This window comes from Ranitomeya variabilis, chromosome 2 (genome assembly GCF_051348905.1).
Source record: "Ranitomeya variabilis isolate aRanVar5 chromosome 2, aRanVar5.hap1, whole genome shotgun sequence".
Lineage (NCBI taxonomy): Eukaryota > Metazoa > Chordata > Amphibia > Anura > Dendrobatidae > Ranitomeya > Ranitomeya variabilis.
In genome coordinates, this window is record NC_135233.1 from 805,149,752 (window position 1) to 805,170,823 (window position 21,072).

Genomic DNA, 21,072 nt, shown 5'->3' on the forward strand with positions numbered 1-21,072 from the left:
CAGGTTTTCTTAAGTCTAATGGTAGACTTGTGGCTGGAGATTCTGTCACGTACGTGTTGTATGGTTTCACCCACGTACATGAGACCACAGGGGCACTTGATCAAGTACACAACAAAATTAGTTTCACAAGTATAAAATCCCTTGATGTTAAACTTCTTACCCGTGTGTGGATGTGTAAACTCACTTGATTTAATTACGTTAGCACAACAGGCACATCCTAGACAGGGGAATGTACCCGTCCTTTGAGTTCCAAGGAATTGTTGTCTTGGTTGTTTGATGAAGCTGCCGATGTCGGCCTTGACCAAGTTGTCCCTAAAGTTCCTTGGTCTACGTTTGCACATCAGTGCTGGAGCTTGAAAGGCAGCTACCTGTGGGTAGGCCTCCTTGAGCAGGGGCCAATGTTTATTAATGGTTTTATAGATCAGGGGCATCGTGGGATGATGTGTGTGTATGAACGGAATTCGTTCCTGTTTAAGGGATCGTGGTCTAGAAGGGAGGTACTCAAGGGCCCTTGCTTTTTCTTTTTGAAGGATCCTGTCAGGATAATTTCTGTCTCTAAATTTTTTTACCATGTCATCTAATCGAGACTCCGTTAGGTTAGTGTTTGACACAATGTTGGTGACCCTGCGGAATTGGGAGTAAGGAAGGCTCTCACGTGTAGACTTAGGATGGCAACTTGAAAACAAGAGCAGGTTATTAGAATCAGTAGGCTTTGTGTAGATATCGGTGTCTAGACCACCTTGGTTGTTCTTACTGACCAAGGTGTCTAGGAATGGAATCCTATTGGTGTCCCAGTTGGGTGTAAACTGTAATTCGGGTCTGATCCCGTTAATCTGCGATACAAAGAGGGAGAAGGTGTCTGCTGGTCCGTCCCATAGACAAAAAACGTCATCTATGTACCGGAGCCAACATTTTGAATGTGACATAAAGAGGACGTTGTTGTATATATATTCATTCTCAAATGTGTCCATGTAAATGTTGGCATATGCTGGTGCCATGTTGGACCCCATGGCGGTACCGCAGGTTTGTAGGAAAAACTGGTCACCAAACAGGAAATAATTCTCTCTAAGGACAGTAGAGAGGAGATCTAGTATAAGATGTTGGGCTTGTGGACCTAAGTCAGAGGTCTGTAGGAGGTTGCCCACTGCCTCCAGGCCTAAGTCATGTTTGATCGCCGTGTAAAGGCTCTTGACGTCCAGAGTTGCCAGGAGGCATTGTGGTGATAGGGTGGAGATCTGTTTGGTTATACCGATAAAATGACCTGTATCGAGGACAAATGATTTGGTCTTTTTGACAAATGGAGTAAGGCATTTTTCCAGGAAAATGGACAAGGGAGAAAGGATGGAATTCGTTGATGCCACAATGGGGCGGCCCGGGGGATTTGACAAGGATTTATGTATTTTTGGAAGCACATAAAAAACCGGTATTGTAGGACATGCATTTGTTAAAAAGGTGGCTGTTTTTTGGTCTATACAGTTATTGGCAAGGTATTTTTCAAGAATTCCATCAATTTTGGATTTAATGTTGGGGGTGGGGTCATGTGATAGCTTCTGATAAGTGGATGTATCGCTTAGCTGCTTGTTTATTTCTTTAACGTAGTCGTGATGATTCATGATGACTATGGCCCCACCCTTATCTGCTGGTTTGATAACTATAGTTTTGTTGGTACGTAGGGAATCTATAGCCTGTTTCTCTATGGATGAAATATTGTGTCTTGTGGGGAAGCCTCCCTTTTGTTGTTTTAAGAGTAAATCCTGGGTGTCCCTTTGAATTAAATCAATAACTGCCTCTGCTGCATGATATGTGCAGGGTGGGCGAAACGAGCTCTTGTTATAGAGACCCAGGGAGGAAATCGATAGCTCGGGGCTTTGACTATTGCCATTGAAAGGGGGTCTATTACTGAAAGGGTTATCTTGTAAACCAAAATGTGTTTTTAATCTTATGCTGCGATAAAAGTATTGTAGATCCTGCTCAAGTTTAAAACTATCCCATGGGGGGGTTGGGCAAAAAGAAAGACCCTTCTGTAAGACTGCTAATTCAACGGGATTTAGAGTATAGGAGGATATGTTTATCACAGATTTTGTGTTCCTACCTGTGATCTCGTCACCATGCGATCGGTTGTATTTACGTTTGGACCTCCTAGTCGGTCTCCTCCACGTTGTCTCGGATTGCCCCTTCCAGGTGGTCTGTTCCCTAAAAAACGACCCTGGTGTGAAGACCCACTGCTGTCGGAGCTGAAGGAGCCGGGTCGTCTTGAGGAATAGTATCCTCGACCTTGGCCAAAGCTTGTAGACTCGTTCCATTTGTAGACACGTTCCAATCTGTAGTCTTCTGAGTCCCTGTAGAATTTGTTCCTCTTTTTTTCTTGAAGTGTTTTCCGATTGTCCTCTATAATTTTATCTGTCTTAGTTTTCAGGTTCTGCCAATCTGTGTTGGAGATGGTAGAGCAGAGTTGTTCTTCTATCGATTTCACCTTGGTTTCTGTCTCGAGTATAGCCGTCTGGAGGGTTTCAATAGTGAGAAGGATAAGATCCAGTGAACACTTATTTAGAATTTGTTTGTACCTTTCACAGTAGTCGGGTTTATCTGCGAATAATGTAGGACGTAAGTTACATCGGAGGCCCCTCGGGATGCGGCTCAACTTGTAATACTCCGCCAGGGTGATGGAATGTAAATCATACGACATCAGTCTTCGGCGTTCTTTTTCATAGTCCTTGCTTCTAATATCTTGTGCGGGTGTCCGTAAAAATTCACTCGAATTCGTAACTTTGGATAGAATGTTAGATGCTGTTACTTCATCGAAGGCAAAGGTATTCGTAGACATCAGGAAACAGGTGCAACCATCAACATAAAGTACCGTATCCAGAAGAGAATATAATGGGCACACTGTAAAGTTCAATGAAGGTGCTGGCTAAACATCCGACTTCAAATATACAAAAAGTAGCCGCACTCAAGTCTTGATTCAAAATGTGAGAAATTCTTTTAATTCAAGTGCACAGGCACCACCAAATAATTTTTACAGAGAAAACAAGTGATTGCGGACAATACGGTTGACGTTTCGACCTGCTACGGTCTTTTTCAAAATCTCACTGCAAGAACAAATGCAACATATAAGTGTGCTGTACAGGTATACATACATAAAGAAAAAACATATATAATGCCTAAGGACAAAAACTAAACTTCCTAAATAGAGCCACAAGATCTACATATATGTTTTTTTTAAAAAATAACAATATATACAAGAATAATATATACATATAAATATCCACAAGTTGCAATATACTAAGTATACTAAATACGGACACATCTATGTCCTAGGACAATAAATAGTAGCATATAGAAGTAAATGGAAATACCCTGAAATCAGGTTGCGTGCGAAGACTGTTCAAAAGAACATTACTGTACTGAGACATAATACTGGGCAAAGAGTAAGCATATAATACTGGGCTAAGAGCAAGCACATAAATATATAGAGCACTGTTCAAGACGCCATAATAATGTACTGACCTTAAGTAAGCAGAGTAGTTTAGGAAGAAGAAAAATAGGGAGAGAGTCCCCAAGGACTAGAGAAAAGCAGAGAGGACATGGTTAAATATATGGTCAACTGGAAACAAAAGGAGGCAAAGGGTGTTGGCACATCATTAAAGCGCAGTTTTTACCAGCTCTAAGTAGACTTCAGGAGTAAGGTGTCCGTCTCATTGGTGGTGCAGTGGCTGGTATAGCCGCTGTTGGCGCTTTAAATACACCGCAGAAGCGGTCATAACTGGTGTCTGTTGTCGTGCCCCCCTATGTATTGAGAGCGAGGTCTGCACCGCAGAGCGGCGTGCGTCTCAGACCGGCGCCTGCGCAGTGGTTGCCAGGTTCGGGGATAGGTATTGCAGCTGCGCATTTAGACCAGGGAGGGCGGAGCATGCGCAGTACCGTTTAGGGTGACCGAACCAAGGAGCGCTCATATAGGGGGGAGTGTAAATGAATGGTAGCGGCGATCAGGAGGCAGGAGTACTCAGCGCTGAGCATAGGAAACACTTATATACATGAGAGATGCCTCCTGTCATGTGGCAACTAGAGGCAATGATCACAATGAGGCTGGGATGTACATTAGACGGGAGGAAATATGGGAAGAAAGGGGAAGGACTCCATGGAAAATAATAGAGTGAAATGCAGCAGGGGAAAGAATATAGATACATGAAATATATAGTTCCACATATAAGGACCATAGCCATGGTACTGTAGAGGAGGAAAAAAAGGGGGATAGATAGAAGATGTGTATTCTGCAGAAATCTAAGTAGTAAAATAAAAAAATCATTGCCTTTTCCTCCACACCCCATCATTGTTCTCGCCCACTACCCCACTCATTGTTCTTTCCACCACCTCTGTCATTGCCTTCTCTCCCATCACCCCGATCATTGCCCTCTCCATCACCTCATCATTGTCCTCTCCAACACCTCCATCATTGCCTTCTCCCACACCACCCCATCTTTGCCCTTTCCATCACCTCCATCATTACCTCCTCCCCCACCTCCCCATTATTGTTCTTTCCACCACCTCCATCATTGTCTTCTCCCCCACGACCCCCATCATTGCCCTTTCAACCACCTCCATCATTGCCTTCTCCCCACCACCCCATCATTGCCCTTTCAACCACCTTCATCATTGCCTTCTCTCCCACACCCCACCATTGTTCTCCCCCATAACCCCAATCATTGTCCTTTCCACCACCTCTATCATTGCCTTCTCTCCCATCACCCCGATCATTGCCCTCTCCATCACCCCATCATTGTCCTCTCAACCACCTCCATCATTGCCTTCTCCCACACCACCCCATCATTGCCCTTTCCATCACCTCCATCATAACCTTCTCCTCCACCATCTCCATCATTGCCTTTTCCTCAATCACCCCATCATTGCCCTTTCAACCACCTCAATCATTGCCTTCTCCCCCACCACCCCCATCATTGCCCTTTCAACCACCTCGGTCATTGCCTTCTCCCCTACCACCCCCATCATTGCCCTTTCCACCACCTCTATCATTTCTTTCTCCCCACCACCCCATTATTGCCTTTTCCACCACCTCCATCACTGCCTTCTCCCCCACCACCCCATCATTGCCTTCTCCATCACACCCAACATTGCCCTCTCCACCACCTCCATCATTGCCTTCTTCCGCACCACCCCCATGATTGCCCTTTCCACCACCTCTTTCATTACTTTCTCCCCACCACCCCTTCATTGCCCTTTCCACCATCTCCATCATTGTCTTTTCCACCACCTTCATCATTACCCTCTCAACCATCTCCATCATTGTTCTCCCCCTCCACCCCATCATTGTCCTCTCCACCACCTCCATCATTGCCTTCTCCCACACCACCCCATCATTATCCTCTCCACCACCTCCATCACTGCCTTCTCCACCACCACCCCCCCATCATAGCCCTTTCCACCACCTCCATCATTGCCTTCTCCCCCACCACTTCTGTCATTGCCCTTTCCACCACCTCTATCATTGCTTTCTACCCCACCACCCCCTTCTTTGCCCTTCACATCCCCTCCATCATTGACTTCTCCCCAACCACCCCATTATTGCCCTTTCCACCACCCCAAACATTGCCTTCTCCCCCACTCCCCCATCATTGTTCTCCCCCACCACCCCAATCATTGTCCTTTCTACCACCTCTATCATTGTCTTTTCCCCCACCACCCCATCATTGCCCTCTCCATCACCCCCAACATTGTTCTCTCCACCACTTCCATTATTGCCTTCTCCCACACTACCCCCATCATTGCCCTTTCCATCACCTCCATCATTACCTTCTCCCCACCACCCCATCATTGTTCTTTCCACCACCCCATCATTGCCTTGTCCTCCATCACCTCCATAATTGCCACTTAAACAACCTCCATCATTGCCTTCATTTTCTCCCCACCACCCCATCATTGCCTTTTCCACCACCTCTATCATTGCTTTCTCCCCCACCCCATCATTGATCTTTCCACCACCCCAATCATTGCCTTCTCCCCGACACCCCATCATTGTTCTCCCCCACCACCCCAATCATTGTCCTTTCCACCACCTCTATCATTGCCTTCTCTCCCATCACCCCATCTTTTTTCTTTCCACCACCTCCATCATTGCTTTGTCCTCCATCACCCCATCATTGCCCTTTCAACCACCTCCATCATAGCCTTCTCCCCCACCACCCCATCATTGCCCTTTCTACCACCTCTGTCATTGCTTTCTCCCCACCACCCCATCATTGCCTGTTCTATCACCTCCATCATTGCCTTCTCCCCTGCCACCCCATCACTGATCTCTCTCACCCATTCAATCATTGCCTTCTTTCCCACGACCTTCATCATTGCCCTCTCCATCACCTCATTATTGCCCTCTCCACCACCTACAGACACACACAGACAATCAGCACCACTCACCTCTTTAAACATGTCCCACAGCATCTTCATCGCCAGCAGCTTTCTGTCGGACACAGAAGCGCACTGAATGATGTCATCCAGCCGCTCTGCTGTGTCAGACAGGAAGCATGGGCAGGAAGCAGGATGGTTCCCTGCAGTTCCACTCTGCTACCATTTTCTCCTGTAGGCAGCAGAGCTGAAAGGATAGCTCCCTGCCCAGCACACATGAGGGCAATATGGCCAGGGGCCCCCCATAGCCTCGGGGCCAGATAAACAGGTCAGATTGCCCTCAGTGTTAGATGTCCTGCACGGGCCCCCTTCCACCTCCGGGTCCCAATGCAGCCACATCGGCTGCACATGCAATAAGAAAGAAAAAGCAAGCCATGGCTAAAAATGCAGGTGACACAAGCACCACCAACACCTTCACGACCACCACAACTGGCACCAGCTGTATGGGTAGTAATAATATCAATCCAAGGACACAGTTGTCCTCCCTTGCAAGCATATTTTTAGAAGTGGAGAATTTATGGAATATATGGCACAGCAGTCTTCTCAGTCACATCAGGATGAAGCTATTTCTGACAGTGACATTGTCAGTCTAAGTCATTGTTCTACACAGTTCTCCCCATATCTATCTGTTCTGCTACTTTGTCACCTAAGTCATAGCACTCCAGGGGCTAATGAAATATTTCACAACAACTACTTCTTCCAGTTGATGTATTGGATGAGATGAACTGTCCTCATTTATACTCAGATAAAGTAGGGCCGTGTGAGATGGAGGGCACAATTCAAATGCCTGTGTTGGTGGCGCTGTCAGTCTTGGTCAGTCTTGGTCTTAGGGGAAATGGCAGCTGAGGCTGTACTGACACTCTTGAGTCAGGGCAAATCTAAAGGTTGGAATCTGAAGGAGGGAGCAAAGAGTTCAAGACATTTCCCACACTGAGACAACTGTCGTCCGATTCAGGGATGATGAGAGTGTCTTGGTCAAAAAACTGAGAGCTAGATTATGGTGATGAGATGATGTCAGCAAAGTAAGAGGGTGTTGGTGTAAAGAGGAGAGTCAACATCACGTCAAAACATCTTCCAGGGTTTGGCGTAGACTACAGATCTAAGCAGGTAAATTCTCAGTAGGTCCTTGCAAAGGAAATTTCAGTAATTCTCTTGGACTTACAGGCATTGACAGAATGGTTTACCTTATCACAAAAGACTAAAATGGATATTTTTCCAATTTTAAAACACATGAAAAATCTGTCAGTTTCATTGTGCTATTAAACGGGTGTTGGTTACTAATGGATCACCAACCATTCATATAATGAGGTCACTTTCACACTGCTAAAGATGTGTTTGCATGAAAGTTTAGAATGTTACACTCGTCTTTTCTGAGAAGCCAGAGAGTTTGCAGTATTTGCAATTAGCTGCAAAACTATTTAAAAAAAAAACAACTTTGTTGAAGATGGTGAATTAAAATGTCAAAAGATTCATTCATATCTTAAATAAACTGTATACATTTATATACATATATAATGTATGTGTATATACACACTGTATGGACTACAGTATTTGGACACCTACACATTACACCTTACAGGAGAGACATTCCTCATATAAAAGGTTTGGGTCCCATCAGGGAAAGGTCGCTTAGTCATGGCTGGGGTGCACACATGAATTGAGATAGCCAATTTGTGTGTTGAGTACCTTTATTTTTTAAGTATATGCTATTTAGCAGTAATGCAGTTTAGATTTCACATACAGTGGCATGTAAAGGTTTGGGTACCCCTGGTCAAAATTACTGTTATTGTGAACAGTTGATGATGAAATGATCTCTGAAATACCTAAAGTTAAACATGGCACATTTCTTCTGTAATTTAAGTATATAGGCCAATGCAAAAGTTTGAGCACCCTGCATGGTTAGAACCTAGTAACACCCCCTTTTGAACGCGTCACAGCTTGTAAACGCTTTGGTAGCCAGTCAAGAGTCTTTCAATTCTTGTTTGAGGGATTTTTATCCATTGTTCCTTGGAAAATTCTTACAGTTCTGTGGGATCCCTGTGTTGTCTTGATGGACTGCTATTTTCAGGTGCAGCCACAGATTTTCAAAGATATTCGGATCAGTGGAATGTGAGAGTCATTGCAATACTTCAGCTTGTAGACTATTGTGGATTTTCAGGTGTGTTTAGGATCACTATCCATTTGTAGATGCCAACCTCTTTTCAACTTCAGCTTTTTTGCAGATGGTGTTATGTTTGCATCAAGAATTTGTTGAAATTTTATTAAATCCATTCTTCCCTCTACCCATGAAATGCTTCATGTGCCATTGGCTGCAACACAACCCCAAAGCATGATTGATCCTCCCCCATACTTAATGGTTAGTGAGTTGTTCTTTTCCTGAAATTCTGTGCCCTTTTTTATCCACACATACTGTACCTTTGATCATTGTGGCCAAAGAGTTCTTTTTTAACCCAATTGGTCCACAGGACTTGTTTCCATAATACGTCAGGCTTGTTTAGATTTTCTTTTGCATATTTCTGACACTGAATTTATGGTGCGGATGCAGGAGAGGCTTTCTTCTGATGACTCTTCCACGAAGGCCATATTTGTGCAGGTGTCTGAACAGGAGAACAATGTACCACAACTCCAGAGTCTGCTAAAATTTTATGAATGTCTTTTGCTGTCAAGCAGGGTTTTGATTTGTCTTTCTAGCAGTCCTATGAGCAGCTCTCGCTGAAATTTTGCTTGGGCTTCCAGACCTTATCTTGACCTCCACTGTTCCTGTTAACTGCCATTTCTTAATTACATTTTGCACTAAGGGAAGGGCAACTTGAAAACACTTTTCTATCTTCTTATAGCCATCTCCTGCTTTGTGGACCTTCATAGTTTTCATTTTCAGAGTGCTAGGCAGCTGCTTAGAAGAACCCATGACTGCTGTTTTTTGGCACACGGTTAGAGGAGGCTGGGTTTTTAGTTTTTATAATGCTGGGAAATTTGCATCACCTGGCTTTTCCTAACAATGATAGTGAACAAGCCATAACCCTAACAGGTTAATTAAGGTCTGAAATCTTGGTCAAAGTTATCTGAGCACACAAATCTCTAAGTGTGCCCAAAACTTTTGCATCGGCCATTTTCCTTTTTGTAATTTTTAAAATCTAAAAGATGAAAATATTTTTTTTTGCCTAAAATACAAAAGAAATGTGTCGTCTTTAACATTAGGCCTTTTAGGCCCCTTTCACACATCAGTTTTTTGCCATCAGTCGCAATCCGTATAATTTTGAAAAAAAAATGATCCGGCTACTGATGCCGCCTGATCAGTTTTTTTTCATAGACTTGTATTAGCGACGGATTGTGACTGATGGCCTCACGTTTCATCCGTCATTTGTCGGATCCACCGAAAATTGTTTGCCCGGCGGTCAGAGACAACGGAGAAAGTAATGTTTTTTGTGTACGTTGAAAAAACAGAACGCGATGGATCATCTCCGTCCGTCGTTTGCTAGAATGGAAGGCTATGGCGCCGGATCCGTCAAATGATGGAATTCGGCGATTAATTCCGTTTTTTTTAACTGAGCATGCTCCGATCCAATTAGCCAGATCCGCTAGTCAGATCCGTCCAAAAAAACAGATCTGTCGCATCAGTTTTTCACAATCTGCAATGGATCCGTCGATCCGTCGAGCCAATGGATTGTGACTGATGGCATAAAACTGATGTGTGAAAGGGGCCTTAGAGATCATTTAATCTCCAAATTGTTTAACTGTTGACAATAGCAGTAATTTTGACCAGGGGTGCCCAAACTTTTACATGCCACTGTATGTTTCCGTTTACCTTAGATGTGGTTCAGTCTGGTTTGCATACAATACAGTCACATAAGCTTGTCCCTTGTTCATACTTGCTTGATTCTGTTAGGAGGTGCTGGTCAGAATTTTTGTTTCTTTACAGAAGCATTTATGACATCCCATTCTATTATATAGGCATTAATATGAAGTTGGTTACCTCTTTCCAGGTAACGTAGCTTCCATTACTCCGGGAAGAGAATGTCTGTGGAAATTTTTGCCCATTCAACCCGTTTGACCTAACAAACATTGATGTTGGACAGTGGGGTTGAGGTCAGGGTCCTGTGAGAGCTAGTCAAGTTTTCCATCCCAAACTCACCCAATAGTACCTTCATGGACCTTGCTTTGTGCACTCGGTCATAGTCATGCTGGAACAGAAAAAAAGGCCTTCCCCAAACAGATTCCATAATGATTAAGAGGTAGATCCCAATTATACATAGAACTGGGATCTACCTATTAATCATCAGCTAAATTTCTACAGGTATATGAAATCAAGCTCCTAACCATGCAGTCTGACTTTACAAGCATTTGTGAAAGAATAGGACGATCCCAAAGAGCTCCAGGACCTTTGTGATTTGCGTTTCCATGTTTGAGTGTGAATATATATATATATATATATATAATGTATATTCAGTTGCTTTTTTCAATTACAGTTAACAGCATTTGCACATAATATAATGGGGAGAATATGCAGCTTGCTTGGTAGCATCTTCTTTTTCCAGCTGGTAAAAGTAATCCTGCCTTGGGTTCAACATAGATGTGAAAAGCCACATAGTAGCATAACCTAACAGCATAACTGTCACATGTTTTTATTGTATATAGTATTTACATGTACCTATATTGATTGCTTTCTATCGATTGCTCAACATTTTTCTCTAAGGCCAAAGACATAAATGTGCATTCAAAGAAGACAATCAGTCTTAAATGTTCCTGGAAATCATATCAGTGAAAGTAGAATAAACACGCCAAGATCTGTTTTATGCTGAAAAGCCGGAAAAAAAGGTTTTATAAATTGGAGGCACACATCCCATATTCCTTTGCTTTTATGTCAGCTTTCACATTTAGACTTGAGAGGGGTTTTTTCTTAAAGCATTTCTGCATGATGAAAAAGGATTTTATTTTGTCATTGTTAATACTGTAAAAACCAGTCAAGCCAAGCAACACTCAATGGCCACGTAAGTGTCATACATTTAACAAGTCTACTAACACTATACAGGTACCCAATAATTAAAAAGATACAAATCTATTGAAGTTCATATATTACTATACCTTGTGTTAATAAATCAAAAAAATGAAGAAAATGTCTAATATATATGTAATCTTCCTTTGAAAACCCTTTACTTCAAGAGTCCCATAGTACACGCAATTTGAGACGTTGACTACTGTTATTTTCCTCCATTAAAGCGATTAAATATTTGATATGTCTATCTGCAGTGGTTACATACTTGCCACTTTTGCAGACATGGGTAGAGATCGATTGTTATATTTAACATTAGATGATTAAGACAATATACACTCACTGGCCACTTTATTAGGTACACCTGTCCAACTTCTTGTTAACACTTAATTTCTAATCAGCCAATCACATGGCGGCAACTCAGTGCATTTAGGCATGTAGACATGGTCAAGACAATCTCCTGCAGTTCAAACCGAGCATCAGTATGGGGAAGAAAGGTGATTTGAGTGCCTTTGAACGTGGCATGGTTGTTGGTGCCAGAAGGGCTGGTCTGAGTATTTCAGAAACTGCTGATCTACTGGGATTTTCACGCACAACCATCTCTAGGGTTTACAGAGAATGGTCCGAAAAAGAAAAAAAATCCAGTGAGCGGCAGTTCTGTGGGCGGAAATGCCTTGTTGATGCCAGAGGTCAGAGGAGAATGGGCAGACTGGTTCGAGCTGATAGAAAGGCAACAGTGACTCAAATCGCCACCCGTTACAACCAAGGTAGGCCTAAGAGCATCTCTGAACGCACAGTGCGTCGAACTTTGAGGCAGATGGGCTACAGCAGCAGAAGACCACACCGGGTACCACTCCTTTCAGCTAAGAACAGGAAACTGAGGCTACAATTTGCACAAGCTCATCGAAATTGGACAGTAGAAGATTGGAAAAACGTTGCTTGGTCTGATGAGTCTCGATTTCTGCTGCGACATTCGGATGGTAGGGTCAGAATTTGGCGTAAACAACATGAAAGCATGGATCCATCCTGCCTTGTATGGAGCATCTTTGGGATGTGCAGCCGACAAATCTGCGGCAACTGTGTGATGCCATCATGTCAATATGGACCAAAATCTCTGAGGAATGCTTCCAGCACCTTGTTGAATCTATGCCACGAAGAATTGAGGCAGTTCTGAAGGCAAAAGGGGTCCAACCCGTTACTAGCATGGTGTACCTAATAAAGTGGCCAGTGAGTGTATATATATATATATATATATACATTGGTTTTTCATACAGGGTCGGCTCCAGGTTTTTGTGGGCCCCTTTAACACATACCACGATACATGATGCACAGATACGCAGAGAAATATAGATATAGTGAAATGCCAAAGATTTCACTAACTTCTTCTATCACATGAGTGATATCTATTGTAAATTCTACAACAGCACAGAAACTGGAGAATCCTCAAAGCGCACAGTGCTTAGGCTGGGGGGATCTAAAAGTGTTAATTTTAGACCAGACAGTATAGTCCTCCATGAAGTATTATGGGCACCACATAGTCCTCCATACAGTATTATGGGCACCACATAGTCCTCCATACAGTATTATGGGCACCACATAATGCTCCATACAACTTAACCGATATACCAAGCAACAGAAAATAAAAAGATAGTATATAAAAAAACAAAGAAAATCCTATGGTGAGGACCTCCAGTGCTTAATAGAGAAAGAGTGAAACCACTCCAATACCAGAAGAACCAAAGCACCTCAGTAGCAGGACAATCTAAACGGCAATACTCAAATAGTCATTTAAAATGCCTTTATTAAAATGGCAAGCGGTAATACCATATAAAAAGTGCCTACATTTAGGACTCCCATGAAACAATCAGAATACATAACATAGAGGATATATATAGCGGACATAAACAAAAATTAGCATACTGAAAAATATTATGTATAGAGAGAATAGTTATATAAAATGGACCCCCTATTTAAAAATAAAAATACAAAAAACTCTTTTATCAGTGATATCCAGAACAAGAGGCTATAGGATATACCTGTACTTATATTGCTATACAATATATATAGGGAAAAGGCCCACAGAAAATCAACAACAATAGTGTATGTGTGGTTGTTTGGGGTATGTGCTACAATAGGACCAGAGGCATTTAAAGGTATAGAGCCCCCTTTTTCTGTCACAAGTTTATTTTGATGTTTTTATTGCACTATTGTTGCACTGATCCTTGGACAAGAGTTCCCCCTTTCTTATCACGTGTTACTTTTCTTTTTATGCACTTCAAGCACTTTATCATATGCATGGTTTATTACAAATTTTAAAGATTATACACACTCAGTGATTTTCTATGGGCCTTTTCCCTATATATATTGTATAACAATATAAGTACAGGTATATCCTATAGCCTCTTGTTCTGGATATCACTGATAAAAGAGTTTTTTGTATTTTTATTTTTAAATAGGGGGCCTATTTTATATAACTATTCTCTCTATACATAATATTTTTCAGTATGCTAATTCTTGATTATGTCCACTATATATATTCTCTATGTTATGTTTTATGATTGTTTCATGGGATTCCTAAATGTAGGCACTTTTTATATGGTATTACCGCTTGCTATTTTAATAAAGGCATTTTAAATGACTATTTGAGTACTGCCATTTATATTGTCCTGCTACTGAGGTGCTTTGGTTCTTATAATGCTCCATACAGTATAATGAGCCCCATATATTGCTCCATACAGTATTATGGTCCCCATATATTGCTCCATACAGAATAATGGACGCCATAAAATGCTCCATACAGAGTAATGGACCCCATATATTGCTCCATACAGAATAGTGAGCCTCATATAATGCTCCATACAGAACAATGGGCCTCATAAAATGCTCCATACAGAATAATGGACCCCATATATTGCTCCATACAGAATAATGAACCCCATATAATGATCCATACAGAATAATGGAGGCCATATAATGCTGCATAGAGAATTGGCCCATATAGTGCTCCATACAGAATATTGTACGCCATATAATGCTCCATACAGAATAGTGAGCCTCATATAATGCTCCATACAGAACAATGGGCCTCATAAAATGCTCCATACAGAATAATGGACCCCATACAGTATATTGCTCCATACAGAATAATGGACCCCATATAATGCTCCATACAGAATAATGGACGCCATATAATGCTCCATACAGAATGGGACCATATAGTGATCCATATAGAATAATGAACCCCAAAAATGCTCCATAGAGAATCGACCCATATAATGCTCCACACAGAATAATGGACCTCATATAAGGCTCCATTCAGTATATAATGGGCCCCATACAATGCTTCATACAGAATAATGGGCCCCATATAACACTCCATACAGAATAATGGTCCCCATATAATGCTACATACAGAATAATGGCCCCGTATAATGCTACATACAGAAAAAAGGATTGCATATAATGCATACAGAATAATGGGTCCTGTATAGTGCTCCATACAGAATGGGCCACAAATAATGCTCCACACATAATAGGCCCCATATAATGCTCCACAGAGAATGGGCCCCATATCATGCTCCATATAGAATGGGCCCCATGTGATGCTCCATACAGAATAGGCTCCATATAATGCTCCATAGATAATGGGCCCCATATAATGCTCCATACATAAAAAAAAAAATAAATAATTAAATAAATACTTACCTCTCCTCATTCCCTGCTAGCCTCAGCTTCTGTCTCCTCAGATCCAGTGTCTTCAGCCTCTTCTGGCTCTCTGCACTTTCAGAGAGCACGCTGTAGCGGCATCATCGCTCCCTCTGCCCTGAGACGTCAGAGTCAGAAGACACGGAAGAGACCGGACCTGCAGCCTGCAGGGAACGAGGAGAGTGAGTATTTCAAACAGCTTAAAGCATGGTGGGGACCCGATGCCAGTGACGGCGAGTGGACCCCCCGCTTGCATAGGGCCCTGGCACTTGCCCGGGTGCGCCGGGTGATGATGCCGACCTTTTTTCCATATACACAATTTATACCACTCAAGGCCATTGATATGGCATTAATTGTGATTTTTAACATCTTGTTTTATTGTGTCTGTTAGCTTCCATGATGCTTATGAGTCTAGAGAGCTGTAATGTCAAAGGGTACTTCAAATTAATACATTGTAGTGTCAAAGGAAAAGGCAGGAAAATGTTTTGTTCTAAGTGGTTTTTTTTAGACAATATAGTGTTTTTGCCATTAATACATAAATATTCTCCTTTAACAAGCAACTTGCTTTTTTATATACATTTTGCCCCAGGTTCCAACTGCAAATATGTATCAGTACATACATAATATATGGTGGTGACATATACAGAATATATAGAGCACTAGAGCTAATAGACAATGTGGTCATAATGGATATGACATTACTAGGTACAATGAACCAATGTATTATTCTGCACATTTAGCATTTCTTCCTTGAACAATTCTGAGGTCCACTAAGGAGACTTTAAAAGGAATGTGTCATGTAAAGAAATGATATTAACATGCAGATGTGGGGTTAATCTGCAGGTCAATAGTGTTCTGACTCTGCCTGGCACCCACACTGTGAGTCCCGCTGCCGGGAGGAAATTAACTTTATTATTCCCGACAGTATAGGCTTTCAGTCATAGGGGTGGGCAAGCGCAACTTCAGTCACTGCTCAGTGCATAGTTGTAACCGCACCGCTGGCACTGACTGACAGCCAGCTCTAATGTGGAGTTGGCTGTTAGTCAGTGCCGGGGCATGGATTTAGCCATCGTTCACTATGTACTGAGAGGTGAGTGAAGCCACGCTAGTCTCAAACCTATGATTGAAAGCCCCAAACTGCCAGGAGGAATAAAGTTTATTTACCTACAGCATTGGATCCCCAGTGCAGGTGCCGGGCAACTTCAGAACGCTATTAACCTGCAGGTTAACCCAATATCTGCAGGTTAATAGCATTATTTTTCATGACAGGATCCCTGTAAGCAGTCATATCCACAACCCAGATTATATAGGAAGTAGGATATGCCATTTGCCATTCATCCATAAAATGACATCTTTTTAACTATAAAACTTATACTATATTTATATTATATTTATTTTTCTTCTTTACAGATGCGCACAACTCAGAAGGTCTCGGTATGGCCAGTGGGCCTTGTTGGCGGGCGACGGTATGAACGTCCAATTGTAGAAAATGGAAAGGTTGTGGGTTGGTACACAGGATGGCGAGCAGACAGACCATTTGCCATTGACATGGCAGGTAAGCTGTATATGGTAAAGTGTATGCACCATCCTCGCTTATTCCATGTAATACTCTACAAAATTATTAACCAGCTGGTATATCTAAATAACACAATATACTGTAATACAGAAAATCAACTATTAGGGCTCCTATAAGACGCAGGGATAAGAAACTCGGTAAAGGAAATAACGCAAAGAAACCACCACTATACATCTATAGTTTATAAGAGATTACATCCAGAACTTTTGGAGATTAATAAGAGACCATAGAAAATAAAAGTGATTGTATTGTCATTATGGGAAGGTATGAAATTAAGAACTCTCCTTAAAACTAGAGAGAAAGGTCTCATGCAATACAAGTTAGAGAATGAGGCTGTGTTCACAGGTAGCAGTCATACTTCTGCTGAAAACTGCAGCAGCCCAGTTGTAATGGTCACATTTTTGCAGGCGATACAGCTGTTTCCCTGCAGACTTCAGTAATTATGCAGCCAAACAGTAGAAAGACCTCAGCAGTTCAGGGCTGTTGCAAATGTCAGCTGCAGCATGACTACTGCATGTGAACACAGCCATAAAGATGAAGAGCTAAATGAAGACTTCTTAGAGGCAACCAGTCAATAGTTTTGTCCTTAGTAGACTAATGCTGTGTGGTTACTGGGCTTGTAAATATCTTTTTAGGGTTCCAACACTCTGGCAAATTCAGTAGATGAATAAAGTTACTTCTTTATTTTCAAAGAAAAAATATTAAAAACCCAGCACATGGAATAGGGAATCGATTCTTACGCGTTCCAAGCACATAGTGTGCGCTTACCATAGCAATCATATAACCAATGGTTATTTTGGTTGAAAAATAACCCTTTTTGATTGACTGGATTTAATTACTACCAAGACTATGCTAAGAACCATGACTATTCGCTACTTCAAAACTGCCCATGACTATAGGAAAGCAGCACACAGCAGTGTTAGAACCTCCATTTCTCAAAAAAGCTAATCCATGCTACTAGACACTGCCAATGGAAGAGCGCAGCACCATTTCTAAACAATGTTCTCATTCATGACAACAATTTGAAGTAAAAAAAATATAGATTTGTATTTTGAACAGTTGTTTAATATGTTCAACCCAATGCATTTTATTGGTTTACTAGCTGTACTACCCGGCTTCGCCCGGGGTAATAACTGCTGTTAGCAAAATAGAATGTGTTAACAAAAATTTATTCTGCACAAAAAAAACACAAAACAAATACAGTAGATAGAAATGTAATTATCAAAAGGCAAAAACTAAGCTAATAGAAGCATTTTACAACATATATTTCAACACCAGAGATATTCCACACAGATTTAACTAAATTGGCCAAGTAATGTGAAGTAATCTTCTACTACTTATTCGAGAGCCTTTTGATAAACAACATTCTTAGTTTTTCCTTCAGGTGCAAAGACAAACAGATTTTTGGCTGTTCCAACTCTTGAACAGGCCACACAAAGTTGACCATGAAAAAAGCATGGAGATTGTAAATCTAAGCTAGCTGAAGAGCCCGGCGTTGCCTGGGCATAGTAAATATCTGTGGTTAGTTATAGCACCTCACTTCTCTTATTTTCCCATCACGCCTCTCATTTTCCCCATCACATCTTTCATTTTCCCCCTCACATCTCTCATTTTCTCCCTCACACCTCTCATTTTCCCCCTCACTCCTCTTATTTTCCCCCTCACTCCTCTTATTTTCCCCCTCACTCCTCTCATTCCCCCCTAACACTTGTCATTTCGATCTCACATCTGTCATTTTCCGATCACTCCACTATTTTCCCTCACTCCTCTCATTTTGCACTCACACCTTTTCATTTTCACCTCACGCCTCTCATTTTCACCTCAGTATATACATGTTTGTCATCTCCCTTATATACAGTATACACCTGTATGTCATCTCCTGTATATAGTATATACCTGTATGTCATCTCCCCTGTATATAGTATATACCTGCTGTGTGTCATCTCCCCTGTATATAGTATATACCTGTATGTCATCTCCTCCTATATATAGTATATACCTGCATGTAATCTCCTCCTGTATATAGTATATACCTGTGTGTCATCTCACCTATATATAGTATATATCTGTGTGTCATCTCCTCCTGTATATAGTATATACCTGTATGTCATCTCCTCCTATACATAGCATATACCTGTATGTCATCTCCTCCTGTATATACTATATACCTGTAGGTAATCTGCTCCTGTATATAGTATATACCTGTGGGTCATCTCCTTCTGTATATAGTATATACCTGTATGTCATCTCCTGCTGTATGTAGTATGTACCTGTATGTCATCTCCTCCTCTATATAGTATATACCTGTGTTTCATCTCTCCTGTATATAGTATATATCTGTGTGTCATCTCCTCCTGCATATAGTATATACCTGTGTCATCTCCCCTGTAAATAGTATATACCTGTGTGTCATCTCCTCCTGTATATAGTATATATCTGTATGTCATCTCCTCCTGTATTAGACCTCGTTCACACATTATTTGGTCAGTATTTTTACCTCAGTATTTGTAAGCTAAATTGGCAGCCTGATAAATCCCCAGCCAACAGTAAGCCCACCCCCTGGCAGTATATATTAGCTCACACATACACATAATAGACTGGTCATGTGACTGACAGCTGCCGGATTCCTATATGGTACATTTGTTGCTCTTGTAGTTTGTCAGCTTATTAATCAGATTTTTATTTTTGAAGGATAATACCAGACTTGTGTGTGTTTTAGGGCGAGTTTCGTGTGTCAAGTTGTGTGTGTTGAGTTGCGTGTGGCGACATGCATGTAGCGACTTTTGTGAGATGAGTTTTGTGTGGCGACATGCGTGTAGCAACTTTTTGTGTGTCGAGTTGCATGTGACAGGTTAGTGTAGCAAGTTGTGTGCAGCAAGTTTTGCGCATGGCGAGTTTTGCGCGTGGCGAGTTTTATGTGTGGTGCCTTTTGAGTATGTGCAAGTTTTGTGTGAGGCAACTTTTGCATGTGTTGCAACTTTTGTGCATGTGGCAATTTTTCCGCGTGTGCAAGTTTTGCGTGTGGCAAGTTTTCCATGAGGTGAGTTTTGCACGTGTGGCGAGTTTTGCATGTGGAGAGTTTTGCGCGTGGTGAGTTTTGAGCGGCGACTTTTGTGTTTCAACTTTTATGTGGCGAGGTTGGTGTATGTGTGGTGAAATGTGCGCTGAGGGTGGTATATGTGTTCGAGCACGTGGTAGTGTGTGGCGCATTTTGTGTGTGTGTTCATATCCCCGTGGTGGTGTGGTGATTATCCCATGTCGGGGCCCCACCTTAGCAACTGTACAGTATATACTCTTTGGCGCCATTGCTCTCATTCTTTAAGTCCCCCTTGTTCACATCTGGCAGCTGTTAATTTGCCTCCAACACTTTTCCTTTCATTTTTTCCCCATTATGTAGATAGGGGCAAAATTGTTTGGTGAATTGGAAAGCGCGGGGTTAAAATTTCACCTCACAACATAGCTTTGACGCTCTCAGGGTCCAGACGTGTGACTGTGCAAAATTTTGTGCCTGTAGCTGCGACGCCTCCAACACTTTTCCTTTCACTTTTTCCCCATTATGTAGATAGGGGCAAAATTGTTTGGTGAATTGGAAAGCGCGGGGTTAAAATTTCACCTCACAATATAGCCTATGACGCTCTCGGGGTCCAGACGTGTGACTGTGCAAAATTTTGTGCCTGTAGCTGCGACGCCTCCAACACTTTTCCTTTCACTTTTTCCCCATTATGTAGATAGGGGCAAAATTGTTTGGTGAATTGGAAAGCGCGGGGTTAAAATTTCACCTCACAATATAGCCTATGACGCTCTCGGGGTCCAGACGTGTGACTGTGCAAAATTTTGTGGCTGTAGCTGCGACGGTTCAGATGCCAATCCCGGACATACATACACACACACATACATACACACATTCAGCTTTATACATTAGATAATAAAAGACAATGGGGAAAGGATACAGAAATAATAAGGGTCATTCTGTAGGTATTAAAAAAGAATAACGGGTAGGTAAATGGAAGGATAGGGAAAGTAAGGGGGTGGGAAAGGAAAATAAACTACCATATATACTCGTGTATAACTCGACCCGAGTATAAGCCGAGGCACCTAATTTTGCAACGAAACTAGGTAAACTTATTGACTTGATTATAAGGCGGGTATGCATTGTCCCCTCATCCCTATCCTGGTGTGCATGGTTCCTCATCCCCATCATCCTTGCCTGCATAGCTCCTCATCCCCATCCTTGTCTGCATGGCTCACCATCTCTGCCCTTGTATGCATGGCTCCCCATCCCTGTCCTTGTATGTGTAGCTCCCCATCCCTGTCCTTGTATGCATGGCTTCTCATCCCTGTCTTTGTATGCATGGCTCCCCATCCCTGTCCTTGTATGGATGGC

General features: G+C 42.0%; 1 protein-coding gene across 1 annotated transcript in view; it reads left to right on the forward strand.

Moving 5' to 3' along the window:
- B3GAT2 (beta-1,3-glucuronyltransferase 2) overlaps positions 1–21,072 on the forward strand; it is a 285,624-nt gene that overhangs the window by 167,700 nt on the left and 96,852 nt on the right. The window contains exon 2 of the mRNA XM_077289950.1: positions 16,523–16,667. Coding sequence (XP_077146065.1) covers positions 16,523–16,667 — 145 coding nt within the window. The remainder of the gene's footprint in view (positions 1–16,522; positions 16,668–21,072) is intronic.